This window comes from Scyliorhinus torazame, chromosome 20, assembly GCF_047496885.1.
Source record: "Scyliorhinus torazame isolate Kashiwa2021f chromosome 20, sScyTor2.1, whole genome shotgun sequence".
Lineage (NCBI taxonomy): Eukaryota > Metazoa > Chordata > Chondrichthyes > Carcharhiniformes > Scyliorhinidae > Scyliorhinus > Scyliorhinus torazame.
In genome coordinates this window covers 37,521,974-37,538,900 of record NC_092726.1, presented here as the reverse complement: position 1 = coordinate 37,538,900, position 16,927 = coordinate 37,521,974, and the positions used below count along the sequence as shown (strand labels likewise).

Genomic DNA, 16,927 nt, shown 5'->3' with positions numbered 1-16,927 from the left:
TAACTCGTTCCTGTGCACCTTCTATCAGGTTCTATCAGCTTGTAACTCGTTCCTGTGCACCTTCTATCAGCTTATAACCCGTTCCTGTGCACCCTCCATCAGATTATATCAGCTTGTAACTCGTTCCTGTGCACCTTCAATCAGGTTCTATCAGCTTGTAACCCGTCCCTGTGCACCTTCTATCAGGTTCTATCAGCTTGTAACTCGTTCCTGTGCACCTTCTATCAGGTTCTATCAGCTTGTAACCCGTTCCTGTGCACCTTCAATCAGGTTGCATCAGCATGTAATTAATTCCTGTGCACCTTCTATCAGGTCCTATCAGCTTGTAACCCGATCCTGTGCACCTTCTATCAGGTTTTATGAGCTTGTAACTCGTTCTTGTGCACCTTCTATCAGGTTCTATCAGCTTCTAACTCGTTCCTGTGCACCTTTTATCAGGTTTTATCAGCTTGTAACTCGTTCCTGTGCACCTTCTATCAGGTTCTATCAGCTTGTAACCCGTTCCTGTGCACCTTCTATCAGTTTCTATCAGCTTGTAACCCGTTCCTGTGCACCTTCTATCAGGTTCTATCAGCTTGTAACCCGTTCCTGTGCACCTTCTATCAGGTTCTATCAACTTGTAACTCGTTCCTGTGCACTTTCTATCAGGTTCTATCAGCTTGAAGCTCGTTCCTGTGAACCTTCTATAAGGTTCTATCAGATTGTAACTCGTTCCTGTGCACCTTCTATCAGGTTCTATCAGCTTGTAATTCGTTCCTGTGCACCTTCTATCAGGTTCTATCAGATTGTAACCCGTTCCGGTGCACCTTCAATCAGGTTCTATCAGCATGTAACCCGTTCCTGTGCACTGTCTATAAGGTTCTATCAGATTGTAACCCGTTCCTGTGCACCTTCTATCATGTTCTATCAACTTGTAACTCGTTCCTGTGCACCTTCTATCAGATTGTAACTCGTTCCTGTGCACCTTCTATCAGGTTCTATCAGTTTCTAACCCGTTCCTGTGCCCCTTCTATCAGGTTCTATCAGCTTGTAACCCGTTCCTGTCCACATACTATCAGGTTCTATCAGCTTGTATCTCGTTCCTGCGCACCTTCTATCAGGTTCTATCAGCTTGTAACCCGTTCCTGTGCACATTCTATCAGGTTCTATCAGCTTCTACCTCGTTCCTGTGCACATCTTATCAGGATCTATCAGCTTGTAACCCGTTCCTGTGCACCTTCTATCAGGTTCTATCAGCTTGCAACTCGTTCCTGTGCACCTTCTATCAGGTTCTATCAGCTTGCAACTCGTTCCTGTGCACCTTCTATCAGGATCTATCAGCTTGTAACCCGTTCCTGCGCACCTTCTATCAGGTTCTATCAGATTGTAACCCGTTCCTGTGCACCTTCTATCAGGTTCTATCAGCTTGTAACCCGTTCCTGTGCACCGTCTATCAGGTTCTATCAGCTTGTAACCCGTTCCTGTGCACCTTCTATCAGGTTCTATCAGCTTGTAACCCGTCCCTGTGCACCTTCTATCAGGTTGTATCAGCCTGTAACTGGTGCCTGTGCACCTTCCATCAGGTTCTATCAGCGTGTAACCCGTTCCTGTGCACATTCTATCAGGATCTATCAGCTTGTAACCCGTTCCTGTGCACCTTCTATCAGGTTCTATCAGCTTGTAACCCGTTTCTGCGCACCTTCTATCAGGTTCTATCAGCTTGTAACCCGTTACTGTGCACCTTCTATCAGGTTCTACCAGCTTGCAACTCGTTCCTGTGCACCTTCTATCAGGTTCTATCAGCTTGTAATCCGTTCCAGTGCACGGTCTATCAGTATTTATCCGCTTGTAATTCGTTCCTGTGCACTTTCTATCAGGTTGTATCAGCTTGTAACCCGTTCCTGTGCACATTCTATCAGGTTATATCAGCTTGTAACTCGATCCTGTGCAGCTTCTATCAGATTTTATCAGCTTGTAACCCGTTACTGTGCAGCTTGTATCAGGTTCTATCAGCTTGTAACTCGTTCCTGTACACCTTCTATCAGGTTCTATCAGCTTGTAACCCGTTCCTGTGCACATTCTATCAGGTTATATCAGCTTGTAACTCGATCCTGTGCAGCTTCTATCAGGTTCTATCAGCTTGTAACTCGTTCCTGTGCACCTTCTATCAGATTCTATCAGCTTGTAACCCGTTCCTGTGCACCTTCTATCAGTTTCTATCAGCTTGTATCTCGTTCCTGTGCACCTTCTATCAGGTTCTATCAGCTTATAACCCGTTCCTGTGCACCTTCCATCAGGTTCTATCAGCTTGTAACTCGTTGCTGTGCACCTTCTTCAAGGTTCTACCAGCGTGTACCTCGTTCCTGTGCACCTTCTATCAGGTTCTATCAGCTTGTAACTCGTTCCTGTGCACCTTCTATCAGGTTATATCAGCTTGTAACTCGATCCTGTGCAGCTTCTATCAGATTCTATCAGCTTGTAACCAGTTCCTGTGCAGCTTGTATCAGGTTCTATCAGCTTGTAACTCGTTCCTGTGCACCTTCTATCAGGTTCTATCAGCTTGTAACCCGTTGCTGAGCACCTTCTTCAAGGTTCTACCAGCTTGTAACTCGTTCCTGTGCACCTTCTATCAGGTTCTATCAGCTTGTAACTCGTTCCTGTGCACCTTCTATCAGGTTCTATCAGCTTGTAACTCGTTCCTGTGCACCTTCTATCAGGTTCTATCAGCTTGTAAATCGTTCCTGTGCACCTTCTATCAGCTTATAACCCGTTCCTGTGCACCTTCCATCAGGTCCTATCAGCTTGTAACTCGTTCCTGTGCACCTTCTATCAGGTTCTATCAGCTTGTAACCCGTTCCTGTGCACCTTCTATCAGGTTCTATCAGCTTGTAACTCGTTCCTGTGCAACTTCTATCAGGTTCTATCAGCTTGTAACTCTATCCTGTGCACCTTCTATCAGGTTCTATCAGCTTGTAACTCGTTCCTGTGCAACTTCTATCAGGTTCTATCAGCTTGTAACTCTATCCTGTGCACCTTCTATCAGGTTCTACCATCTTGTAACTCGTTCCTGTGCACCTTCTATCAGGTTCTATCAGCTTGTAACTCGTTCCTGTGCACCTTCTATCAGGTTCTATCAGCTTGTAAATCGTTCCTGTGCACCTTCTATCAGCTTATAACCCGTTCCTGTGCACCTTCCATCAGGTCCTATCAGCTTGTAACTCGTTCCTGTGCACCTTCTATCAGGTTCTATCAGCTTGTAACCCGTTCCTGTGCACCTTCTATCAGGTTCTATCAGCTTGTAACTCGTTCCTGTGCAACTTCTATCAGGTTCTATCAGCTTGTAACCCGTTCCTGTGCACCTTCAATCAGGTCCTATCAGCTTGTAACTCGTTCCTGTGCACCTTCTATCAGGTTCTATCAGCTTGTAACCCGTTCCTGTGCACCTTCTATCAGGTTCTATCAGCTTGTAACTCGTTCCTGTGCAACTTCTATCAGGTTCTATCAGCTTGTAACTCTATCCTGTGCACCTTCTATCAGGTTCTATCAGCTTGTAACACGTTCCTGTGCACTTTCTATCAGGTTCTATCAGCTTATAACCCGTTCCTGTGGACCTTCCATCAGGTTCTATCAGATTGGAACTCGTTCCTGTGAACCTTCTATCAGGTTCTATCAGCTTGTAACCCGTTCCTGTGCACCTTCTATCAGGTTCTGTCAGCTTATTACCCGTTCCTGTACACCTACCATCAGCTTCTATCAGCTTGTAACTCGTTCCTGTGCACCTTCTATCAGGTTCTATCTACTTGTAACCCGTTTCTGTGCACCTTCCATCAGGTTCTATCAGCTTGTAACTCGTTCCTGTGCACCTTCTATCAGGTTCTATCAGTTTGTACCTCGTTCCTGTGCACCTTCTATCAGGTTCTATCAGCTTGTAACCCGTTCCTGTGCACCTTCTATCAGGTTCTATCAGCTTGTAACTCGTTCCTGTGCACCTTCTTTCAGGTTGAAAGTACAGAGGTACCAAGACCCTCACATCCAGACATAGGAAGTTTCTTCCCCACAGCTACTAGACTCCTCAACGACTCTCCCTGGGACTCATCTGTTCCCTGTAATAACATTATTCACAACGCCCTAAGCTGCTTTTGTTCACGTATTTCCTTTGCTTGGCCCCTTGTTCCGCACTGCAACCAATCACTGGTTATCGATTTATCATGTGGCAATGTACTCTGTTGATTATTCTTTTGTCTACTCTGTACGTACTGTGTACCTTCCCTCGTCCACAGAAAAATACTTTTCACTGCACTTCGGTACAGGTGACAATAAATCAGATCAAATCAAAATCAAATTAATCTTAAATACAGATCTCGCCTCCATGCCTTAGCATTTAATTAGTCACCAATTGGGTGTGTCTTGTTACCAGTATATCTCCAGAACGTCTGGGGAAATTACAGAAAATCACTGCGGATGCTGCAATCAGGAAAAAAAGAGAAAATACTGGTCAATCTCACAGGTCTGACAACATCGATGGAGATAAAAGGGTGTTAACGTTTCGTGTCACGTGCCTCTTTGTCAAAGAGACTCTGTGTTAACGCTTTCAAAAGCGTTTATAAAGACTCATACAGACACGAAATATTAGCTCCATTTTCTCTCCATAGATGATGTCTGACCTGTGAGATTGTCCAGTATTTTCTGTTTTGTTTCGGGAGATTATAACCGGGAACTTGCTTCTTAATATATTTTATTCTACATCTGATCAAGATGAATGGCTGGATTTCTACTCCAGTCTATAACTACAGCTCCCCTTCTTCTTACCCATAGATGTATCGCTCCGGTAGAGGGTAGGGAATCTGTGTTATCGGAAGCAGAAGGAATGTCCGCAGGATGAGAATGGCGCTGAGCGAACTGATGAACAAGAAAATGGACATCATGGAAAAACCAGCCTCGTGCAATACCTACAAAAAAGGGATTCGGGCGAAATCAAACAGAAGTGTGGATTAAGAACTGGTCACGTCTGACCCCAACGCTTCACATTTTAACCTGTATATTCTTCCTCCAATCGCTGTAACTTTATTCTCTCTTCTGCTGCGGTCGTTACCTGTATTCGGGTATCTCTTTCTCGCGCTGTCCATCTTTTCCACCTTCAAACTCTCTGTCTCTCCTCACTCTCGCGCCCATTCGATCCCTTCACTCTCACTCTCCAATACTCTCTTGGACGCCGAATTGTTTTGCGTTCCCTTTTTCTCACTTCCCATGGTCGCTTCTGGGCTATATCTTGCCCAATCTTTCCCCGTCCTTTGTCTATACCGCTTCCGAGCGGGACCTCTCTCCCCGGTATGAACGTTGTTTCTTCTCCCTCTCCCTCTCTATCGCTTCTCTGTGGCAACAACTCTCTCTGTGCCGCTATCTCTGTGCCAGTGAATTCACTCTTTCACTCCCATGCGCCGTTTAAGCTGCGGTGTCTCTATCTACAAACGAAATATCCTATCTAATGGAACTCCTGATTCCCAGCGGCACAAATCAATGGCTGAAAGAGATTTCTTCGCAAACGTGGAAACTGCTTGGGGTCAGACTTTGACCTTTCACCTTTTGAGGGTTTCAGGCATAGTGGCACAGTGGTTTGCTCTGGTGCCTTACAGCGCCAGTAACCCGGGTTCAATTAAGGCCTTCGGACATTGTGTGGAGTTTGTCTCTTCTCTCCATGTGAGCGCGGGTTTCCCCCGGGTGTTTAAGTTTCCACCAACACCCCAAACATGTGCACATTGCGTGGAGTACTGGAGTTACAAGGTAATGGCGAAGCACTGGGCGTACGTCGGGCGCTTTTTCAGAGAATTAGTGCAGAGTCGATGGGCCGAATTACCTCCTTTTGCACGGGAGCGTTATATGGTTCTATGTTAGGGTTAGGATTAGGGCTAACGTCCGCTGTGCTATTCTAAAAGTTTAAATTATCTTGCCTCAATCTGTTTTCTGGAACAGTTTTCTGCCTTTTGTAAGAAAGTACAGCACATACAAATCCCATGTTCCCACTGTGTCTGTGTCGGCTGGTTTAACGAACGGTCATACTGTCCCGTCATCGCCCATTGCACACCCTTGAGAATTGGTCGTGAACCACTTCCATCTCACCTTAACCAGCAGAAACATGACTGATGAGGAATCAACTGCTCCATTGTACAGCGTGATAATCGCGGAGCGTCTGTTCTGAAACAAATTTGCAACCTGCGAATTAGATGAGAGATTCACACGTTTGGTAATGACGAGGCCATTTTGCGTAACCTGTGTTCCTGATTGGACGAAGAGTTACCTGATACTGCACCGTCGGACATCAAGTAACACACATGCTATAGACAAGCAGGTACGTAACTAAAATAGAGTTAACTTCAGTTGCGAACTTTCATGCTCTGAGTTTCAATGATTCTACCTGTGCAAAAAAGAAATTGATGGTTCGTTTTCCCTGTAATAATTCCATCAATTACTTTCAATCCATCCCTTAGTTTTTTCAGCACTATGATGTTGTAAGTCCTTCCTGTTTGCTCGAGTTGGGCACCGCATAACTGTAAAGTTCTTGATTAAATCGATCCTTAACTTCCTCCATGCAAAAGGAGGGCAGCGCGGTAGCATGGTGGCTAGCACAATTTCTTCCCAGCTCCAGGGTCGCAGGTTCGATTCCCGGCTTGGGTCACTGTCTGTGTGGAGGCTGCACGTTCTCCCCGTGTGTGCGTGGGTTTCCTCCGGGTGCTCCGGTTTCCTCTCACATTCCAAAGATGTGCAGGTTAGGTGGATTGGCCGTGATAAATTGCCCTTAGTGTCCAAAATTGCCCTTAGTGTTGGGTGGAGTTACTGGGTTATGGGAATAGGGTGGATGATTGGACTTGGGTAGGGTGCTCTTTCCAAGAGCGGGTGTAGACTCGATGGGCCGAATGGCCTCCTTCTACACTGTAAATTGCATGAAAATAATACAGGTTCAGTTTTATTCAATTTTCCTCTCAGCTGTTTGTTTCCCATTTCTGCCAATATCTGCTGCTACATTTGACTATCTCTGACATGAAATACAGCTCCCTCCCTTGTTCAAAACTACTTCTTATCAGTCTATATATTACACAGTTAATAACGCTCTTGATCTGAGGCAACGCATTGTTTTCGGCGCTCACTCAGAAACGGACGTCTCCAGAAGGAACATTAGTGCCTCAGACAGGCATATGGATTGAAAGTAATTGGTAGAATATTTACAGGGAAGATGAACCGTCAATTCCTTTTCCGCAATGGAAACATTCTTACTCGGGGCATAAAAGACTGCTTCAGGCGGATCGATTATCGGTCCGCTAACACTGCGGCTCGATAGCCGCAAAGAGTGGCAAGGGTGTGCCTGACGATGTGAAACACATATCTTGTACCCTCTTACTGTGATGTCCCGCCCAATATGCATTTAAGGAGATTGAATTCCGTTTTCCACTCTATTATCCAATCTCCGACAGTGCTGGTATAGCCTGATCTCAGCCTGTGCTTCAGGGACTTGCACATATACTGAGGAGGAATACACAATGCTCTAAAACCAGCCTGTTGTGCGATAGGCGGATCGGACTGTTTTGTACTGAGCTTCAAGTAAAGAGCAACAAAGCCCCCGGACCACGGAATCGAATGTCGCCTGGGTTCCATTCGCTTCAACTGAGACACGTTGTCCACTGAAGGCCAGGCGGAAACCGAGCAGTAGAAGGATTGGCTCCATTTCCAGCCAGCCTGAATGCAACACCTCTGAGGTGGAAACCTAGGATTTCAGGGAACCTTCGTCTCAGCTTGCAACTGGCATCTGTTTTGTTTCCATTATATCATTTTGCACTTCTGCACGACTTTCTACACAACTTAGACAAACTGATTGTGTATCACAGATACTACGCCCCATATTACAATGTCAGTTCCACCCAGAGCTTCTAGAATCTTTTCAGGACTTGCTAAATCGCTTCACACCCAGAGGAGGAGATTCGGACATGTACTCTCTATCGGCATGTTGAAAATACTGTCGATAATTTCTGCACAGAAAACCTCGACACACGACTTTTTAAGGATCAAATTAGGTGTCTGATGCTGACTCATGTTCAAAATTAACATCCTGACTGCAGAGCACTTTTCACCGAATAGTAGTGGTGAACTTTTATGTTCCTCTTAGTGGGAAATGGAGACAAGGCACAGTGTTTCAACAAAACGTTGGCAGTTGCGGCCGTGCTCTCTAGTACCTTTCCAATGTGTGTGTTCATTCAGTCATGGGCCTGAGACTTATCTTTAAGAAATGGGTATTTATCAAATAGCTGCAGTGATGTCATGGTGTGGGTGGATCTCGGTTGTGTCCCTGGCTTTTCCTTTCGTTTTGAACTGGAAGCTGTTTGTGGCATTGTGTTTTACTTTCGTTTTAGGCAATTAAAAATTTAATTCAGACAAGGAAGTGTCATTTTCTCTCTCTCTCTGTATGTTAAAAGGTGTCCAGGTCACTTGATAATTTAAAAGTGATAACTGTCAGGGTAAAGAATGTATACCTACCGCTTTGTTAAAATACGTGTTTGGCAGATGTTATGCGGAACGTTATTAAGGGTTACACATAGAGTACTGTATCTGTGGAGTGTAGTTGTGTTGATAGTTGATAAAATGTTTTTACTGAGTGTTAACTGTTAACTGAATTCATAGAATAAACATTGTTTTGTTCAAAAATACTTAAGGTCTCTGTTACACCTGAAAAGTAGGCCCTTGTGCTCCTCATAATCAAAATCTATTAAAAGTTGTAAGTCAGGTAAACTCCATGATATACTAAACACTGACCCATAACATCCGATAGATCAGATTTCATGGACACTCTTGTCGAATTCTTCACTGAATTCTTCACTTGTGTCATATTGCTTGCTATTTCCCGACAGAGTTGATCATTGCCTTTTTCGGCATTTTTATTTGTTAACGATTACAAAACTCTCTGGAGAGGCACCCTTGCAGAGTTAAGCGCTTCCTCAGTCCATATCTCGCACCCTCACAGTCGGTACTATATGTACCTGGATGCTCGTAATGAGGAGGAAGATTCCACCAATCGCCATGAGAGAGAGTGCAGGGAACAACAACGCTGCAGAGGCTGCAGAAAAGGAGGGAGTCAATGTGATCAACATGAATCAACTTCAGAAGCACTGAATAATACACTGCAAAGGAGAAACTTCGGCCCATCGAATCTACACCGACACATGAAACGCACCTGACCCGCTTACCTCATCCCATTTTCCAGCATTTGACACAACGCCTGAATTTTATGATTTGCCAAGTACACATCCTGGTGCCTTTTAAAGGGTGTTAAGCAACCAACATCTCCCACCCTCCCAGGCAATGCATTCCAGACCGTCACCACTCTCTGGCTATCAAAGCTTTTTCAAAATATTCCCTCAAAAACTTCTGCCCCTCACATTGCGTTCTTTCTTGAGAGGGGCTGAATTCAGATGAACGTTATCAGGGTTGCGAATGAGACAGAGGGAATTCAGGGTACGTAACTATAGATAGGGATAGCAATGGCCGTTCCAATGCAGGCTGTGTGCATTGTCTGAATAGGATGAAGTGGTTGGCTAGAGAGCGTGTGTAGGTGGGAAATGTGGACGGCAGTGGCTGCGGTCTGGCAATTACTGTCTGATGGTACTGGGCAGCTTGAACTTTGGAACCTGTTCAGGTAATTATCCAATTCCATCTTGCATGTATCGATCCCATCAGCAACCACTGTACTGAAAAGCCCGTCATTCCTGATCAGATATTCCCACTGCGTGTACGTTTTTACTCAGGTCGCCAGTGTATGTACCAACTTCCTTAAATCTGCGCGCACCTGTTCACAATCCTGGCACCACTGGCAACAGTTTATTTCTATGTATTTTGTTCTGGGTCCTCATGATTTTTAGAGCTCTAAATAATCACTTCCATGTCATATTTTCTGTGACCTTTCTTATCGATCTACGTATGCGGAGTTCCTAATTCCTCAATGCTTTTCATGAACAACTTTATCCTCACCTTTTTCACATACTTCATAAAATATGGGGCTCAGGATTGGAGACGGAATTGCAGTTGAGGGTTTAACCTGCTTTTGTTTATGTTGGAAATGAAGTTACTTACTCTGTACTCCATTCCACATTGTATAAAGCACACTAGGACGTTGCGTGCTTTATTAAAATGTCTCTCACCCTGTCGTGGCTTTCAAAGGTTTGTCTACAGGTACTCCCAGGTCCCTCTGCACTTGTACATGGTTTAGGGCGGTACCCGTTGTTTTCTATAATCCCTACCCATGGGTACAAACTAAATGAAATACGTTTTACTTCACTGCATTACATTTCACCTTCCTCGCGCCTGCCCATTCCACGAGCCGGGAAATGCCTTTACGGAATTATTAATAATCTTCCACACAATTACTCCAAATTCCATAGCATCTGAAATGTCTGTGCTGTGCCATATACACAAAAAACTGGGCCATTAGCAGATATTATAAAGTGGAAAGTACATATTATTTAACGACAGTATCTCAAATATAAACCTATTACCATTCCGAAAAAATATTCCTGAACCATGCGCGCAATCCGCTCTTTCTGAGCCATTTTTGTATCCTTGTTGCGACCGCCCCTTTTGATCCATGACTTTTACATTTGCTCTACAGTCTGTGGGGTGCCATATTCTCAAATGCATTTGGAAGTCCGTGTGCTCTTCATACAAACATAAGAGGTAGGAGCAGAGTGAACCATTCTCTCCATCAAATCTACTCCGCCATGGAACTAAATCACGATTGATCTGATATGATAACCATCCAATTCACGATCCCACATTATCACGAGGATCTGATTCAATTACAGATTAACAACTGTCGATCATTCTTACCTCCAAAACTCTTCCGCCGTCTGCGGTATAGAATATCATAGATTCACTACCGTTTTGAGAGAACAATTCGTCTCCATCTCTGGCTTATATGGGCGACCTCTTAGACTGAAATTTTGTCATCTAGTACGATACACTCCTGAAGTGGAAATAACGTCATCCTCAACAATATCACCTTTGTCGACGTTCTTGCCTCGTTAACGTAAATCTGCTAGTTAGATAAACAGCAATGTGCCTGAATGGCTCCCCACTCCCTGGTCCTTTCCCGTAACCGCACAACTCCTCCAAACCTTCATTTTCTTTGGACACTGAAGGGAAATTTATCATGGCCACTCCATGCATCTAATCTGCACATCCTTGGACTCCATGAAGAAACCGGAGCACCAGGAGGGAATCCAAGAAGAAACGGGGGGGGGGGGGGGGGGAATGTAAACACCACAAGGCCGGAATTGCACCCAGCTCCCAGACGCCGTGAACAGCTGAGATAATCACTGATCCACAGTGACGCAGCTGAGCCGCAATTTCCTCCCACACTTTCATTATTTGCATCTCATCCGGTCCTTTTGCTGCATTATGTCTCTTTCTTATTAAATTGAGATACCTCATTCCCGAATGACATCACATTTTAATTTGACCTGCGCAGAAATGTATTTCTTGGAAAAAGAAACAAAGATGTAAGATATTAATTCCATATATCTGTTACCTTCACTGTGTCCATTATACAAGTCCTACAATTCCCTCCTGCCCACTTATCAATTTATCTATCTATCTATCTATCTATCTATCTATCTATCTATCTATCTATCTGTCTGTCTGTCTGTCTGTCTGTCTGTCTATCTATCTATCTATCTATCTATCTATCTATCTATCTATCTATCTATCTATATGTCTCCATATTAATGCACATATTTCGTTACGCATCGCTCTGCACTTAACAATCTGTTTAAATTTAGTCCCTCTCTTTCTCACGCGATTCGACCATTTTCCCCATTTCCAGCACGGAAGATATTGGGAGAACCTAGACTCACCAGCAGTTGAGAGGGCGATCATCAGTGTCGCTGCGGTATAAAAAGTTCTGGAGAATTGAAGAAGACATTTGCGTTACAATACACCATTTGTGCACCCCTTTCTACCTTCACAGCATGCTCCTCCCTCGCGTACTGAATACCATGAATTGCTAGTTCCACCTTCCACCATCGGGAATAACCAAAGTTCTTCACAGCCAATGACATTTAGAAACAAGGACTTAGGCTACGTATCGAGAAACTAGCTGAAGAATCATTTGTAAATGTCTGTCCATCTTAATTTAAATAACGAACCCGAGCACTCTATTTGTAGGCATGCGGACGGTAGAAACTTAAGAGTGAGGAGCAAGAGTAATCCAAACCGACAGCCTGCTCTGCAATTCAATTTTCCATCACTCTCCTCATGTCCGTGTGATGTAGAAATCTGTAGACCTCTGTCTTCAACGTAGTTATTGTTTGATCTTCTGCAGCACTCTGCGGTTTAGAAATTATAAATATTTACCACCATCTAGGTGAGGACATTATTCCTCAAGTCCTCGGAGAGGTGTGAGAGATGTGCCTCAATTGGACCAGGTACGATGGATTTAATTTGACGTGGAGACAGTCGGTGTTTATTCTTAGAGCATGGGCGGATCTGGTTAGATCGCATTGAAGTGCAAACAAGCAGAGTGAGTTCTGCTGGAGTATGGAAACCGCCGCCTCAGATCTTCCTCTTTCGCGAATACGATAAGGACTGCCAAGTCAGGTTGTCTCCCCATCCTCACCAATTGTTTCTTAACAGAGAGTTGACTCGGTAGAACGAAACATCTTTCCAACGTGCTTATGCAGCCAATAATGTTATGTATGTTCGAACAGAGAAGCTGTTGCTTTGCAGGAGGGTAATTTAACAAAGGATACGGATTGAAAATAAATCGGAAAAAGGAAGGAAGTGCAGAAAAGTGTGATAGAACCGAATCCATAGGAAATTTCATAAGGCGATGGGCTATGTACATCGAAGAATAAATTAGGAATAATACATTTTTACAAGTGAGATTTAGGTCTTTCAAAGAAGCGGGAAATACACAGAAAGCCAATTAGACATGATGTGCACAGCAGCATTCGTTAATCCAATGATGTGTCATTGAGGCTGAATTACGTCTCCCACATTATGCCGGCATAATAATATTGTGAAACCATAATTCTGACTATATTTATTCTACACTTCTTAGGTGCAGAATACTTTGTTTTAAAATATTTAGAGTATCCAATTCATTTTATCAAATTAAGGGGCAATTTAGCGTGATCAATCCACCGATCCTGCGCATCTTTGGACTGTGTGGGCGAAACTCACGCAAACACGGGGAGAATGTGCACACTCCACCCAGAGCCGGGATCGAACCTGGGACCTCGGCGCCGTGCTTACCACTTGCATTACCGTGCTGCCCTTTAGATATCCGATTGCATGACCATGAGAGCGCGTTCCATCCGTTCTACTCAGTGTCATCGACACATGCTCCCAGGAAACTCCTCATTCATACACAGTTGGATTCAGTGTAATTATATCATTACATTATCGAATCCGAGACCCAGTCAAGCACACTGATCCATACACTCACTAATGCGCACACAAACGTGCAGTCATACATCCGTGCACATACATACATATAACACCCTTTTGAAAAGACTGTCACACATGCACTCATGCATCCATATTCACACGCACAAACACACACAAACACTACCACAGATACAATCACACAGAGACACGCACTATTATAATCGAGGCGGAAGAAGTGCATTGTCTTCCTGTAGTTCCTATACTTCACTGATTACAGCATGTGTTTCACCTTTTTCACAGCTAATTATCCGGCCAGTTATGGACATTACCTGTCAATATCGGAATGACCAGACAATTTACACATTTGTTGAATGAACCACACAATTATTCATGTGCAATAAATGAAACATACCTATCAAGCAGACAAGTAGACAGACAACAAAGACTAACAACAATGGGGTCACACAAGAATTAATGTTTGTGACGCAATTATTCACGATGTTCAACATTTTTTGGATAAGGAGACCGAGTGTAATATTACATTGGTAGGTGACACAGCACTTGGGGGAAGGGGAATTATGAGGAGGGGACTCAGATATTTAATGGTGATTCGACTGGATGAGTGAGTCGTCAAAACACAGAATCGTGGAATCAGATAACTCCTTCGATGCGGAGGTAGACTATTCGGCCAATTAACTGTGCACGGACCTCTGTAAGAGCAACCAACTAGGTCTACTCCCGCGCGCTATCTCTGTTACACTTTCTAACGTTTGGACACCAAGGCGCACCATAATGTGGCGACTAGGGAATTTTCACAGTAACTTCGTTGTAAGTGTTAATGTAAGCCTACTTGTGACAATAAGAAACATTGTTATATTTTTAGTATTATTATTAGTATGCACATCATTGGACACATACATCGTATAAAGAAGCGTATATAGTACAACGTGAATAAATGTGAAGTTATCTTCAGATGGAGAACATAAAGGCAGAGTGTTATAAAATGACGGTAGATTAGGAAATGTTGACGACCAAAGGAACCTAAGTGTGCCTGTACACCATTCACCAAAAGCAGTTTTGCTTGAAAAGCAAAGAGTTAAGAAGGAAAATAGCATTCTACCTTTCACTTGGATCCTTGGAATTGAGTGCAGGAGAAAGGATGTCTTACTGCAGCTGTGTAGGGCCTCCGTGAGACCACATCTGGAGTATTGTGTCCAGGACTGGTGTCCATATCAACAAAAGGATATAGATGTCATATAATGAGTACAGAGAAGCGTCGAATGATCACCAGGCCGATTCCTGGGGTGGCAAGATTGTCCGATGAGGAGAGGATAAACCAACTGGGTCACAGTTCACTGGAACGCAGAACACAGAGGGTATCTAATTGAAATGTAAACAACACTGACTGTTCTTGAATGAATGGTTGTAGGAATCTTGATTACCCTGTGGCTCAGTGGGGGCGGGGGGGACGAGTCGTAGTCTCAACATACAGACAGAGCAGAATAGAAATGTCGTCACACAGAGTGTGGGGAAAATGAGAATGATCTACTACAGAGGTTGTTCATGTCAGGTCACTGACCATATTTAAGAAGGAAAATGCACAACTGACTGGACACTGGAATTGTCAAGAGGAAAAGTGAGAGCAATGGAAGATGATATTGAGATGGAAATCAGCCATGATCATGTAGAATGGTGGAGCAAGCTCGAAGGGGCGATGAGCATACTACTCCTATTTTCAATAGTACTGAGTAGAAAGGCACTGCCGATTAGATCCAATTTGAGGGGGTTACATAGAACAATTGCTCTGTCAGAGCACCTTAACCACACGCCACAAAAATGTAATACAAAACAGATGTTCTGCTAAGTGGTAAACAATCAAACGTTCAGTTAAAAGTATAAACTATGCAGTCCTTGAAAATGTGTTGGGTTTTGCTGACAGTCTGGGAAACAAACGGGAACTATTCCTCTATTTTTTAGGATCCTGGGAAATTTTGCACACTGGTAATTGCAGAATGTACTGGTCTTTGGGAGAAGCTTCTCTTCATTTCCGGCTGCGCCTGGGTGTGAACTGTCAAAAATTGTTAGTTTACTTTCACAAGAAGTTGATCCCTCCTCCCCAACGTTTAAAGAAATTAGTTTTTCAGGCATTACGTCCTCATGAAAGCAGCCAATCACCACCTGGCATTTTGAAAATAGTCCACCAGGATCAACTGTTTCCTGGTTTCTTTAAATGCCTGGTCTATTTCCTGTAAAAACGAACAACAGCTACAAGAGCCCTTGCATGATCCATTAACGGGTCATGTAAATAAACGCAAATTATTGCGGAATGTCCTTCGTCATTAAAGATGGTCCATATTGCGTGATTGCAAAGATTATGATAACAGGATCACATTAACACCCACTCATACACACACAGAATCACAGACAAACCCACACGCAGAGACACCCACTCACAGTCACACCACACACAGACACTCACTCCCAGGCACACACATTCACAGACACATTCACTCACAGACATACCCAGTCACAAACGCACCCACTCACAGAATTAGCCACTTACAGACACACCCACTCACAGACACACCCACTCACAGACACACCCACTCACAGTCACACCCATTCACAGAAACAGCCACTCACAGACACACCCACTCAGACACACCCACTCACAGACACACCCACTCACAGTCACACCCACTCACAGTCACACCCATTCACAGAAACAGCCACTCACAGACACACCCACTCAGACACACCCACTCACAGAATCAGCCACTTACAGACACACCCACTCACAGACACACCCACTCACAGACACACCCACTCACAGTCACACCCATTCACAGAAACAGCCACTCACAGACACACCCACTCAGACACACCCACTCACAGACACACTCACTCACAGACACAGCCACTCACAGACACACCCACTCACAGACACACCCACTCACAGTCACACCCATTCACAGAAACAGCCACTCACAGACACACCCACTCAGACACACCCACTCACAGACACACCCACTCACAGACACAGCCACTCACAGACACAGCCACTCACAGACACACCCACTCAGAGACACAGCCACTCACAGTCACACACATTCACAGAAACACCCACTCGCAGACACACACTCTCACAGACACGCCCACTCAGACAAACCCACTCACAGACACGTCCACTCACAGACACACCCACTCACAGTCACACTCATTTACAGAAGCAGCCACTCACAGACACATCCACTCACAGGCACACCCACTCACAGACACACATACTCACAGACACGCCCACTCAGACAAACCCACTCGCAGACACGTCCACTCACAGACACACCCACTCACGGTCACACCCATTCACAGAAACAGCGACTCACAGACACATCCACTCACAGGCACACCCACTCACAGCACACACACTCACAGACACGCCCACACAGACAAATGCACTCACAGACACACCAACTCACTGTCACACCCACTCACAGAAACAGCCACTCACAGACACACCCACTCA

The 16,927-nt window shown here is 44.4% G+C and overlaps 1 protein-coding gene across 1 annotated transcript in view; it reads right to left on the bottom strand.

Annotated features, from left to right (window-relative positions):
- Positions 1 to 16,927, bottom strand: part of LOC140397086 (equilibrative nucleobase transporter 1-like) — a 57,748-nt gene that overhangs the window by 29,664 nt on the left and 11,157 nt on the right. Inside the window, exons 3-6 of the mRNA XM_072486120.1 lie at positions 11,871 to 11,917; positions 9,003 to 9,079; positions 6,097 to 6,189; positions 4,789 to 4,928 (exon numbers count right to left, since the gene is read on the bottom strand). Of these exons, the coding sequence (XP_072342221.1) occupies positions 4,789 to 4,928; positions 6,097 to 6,189; positions 9,003 to 9,079; positions 11,871 to 11,917 (357 nt within the window). The remainder of the gene's footprint in view (positions 1 to 4,788; positions 4,929 to 6,096; positions 6,190 to 9,002; positions 9,080 to 11,870; positions 11,918 to 16,927) is intronic.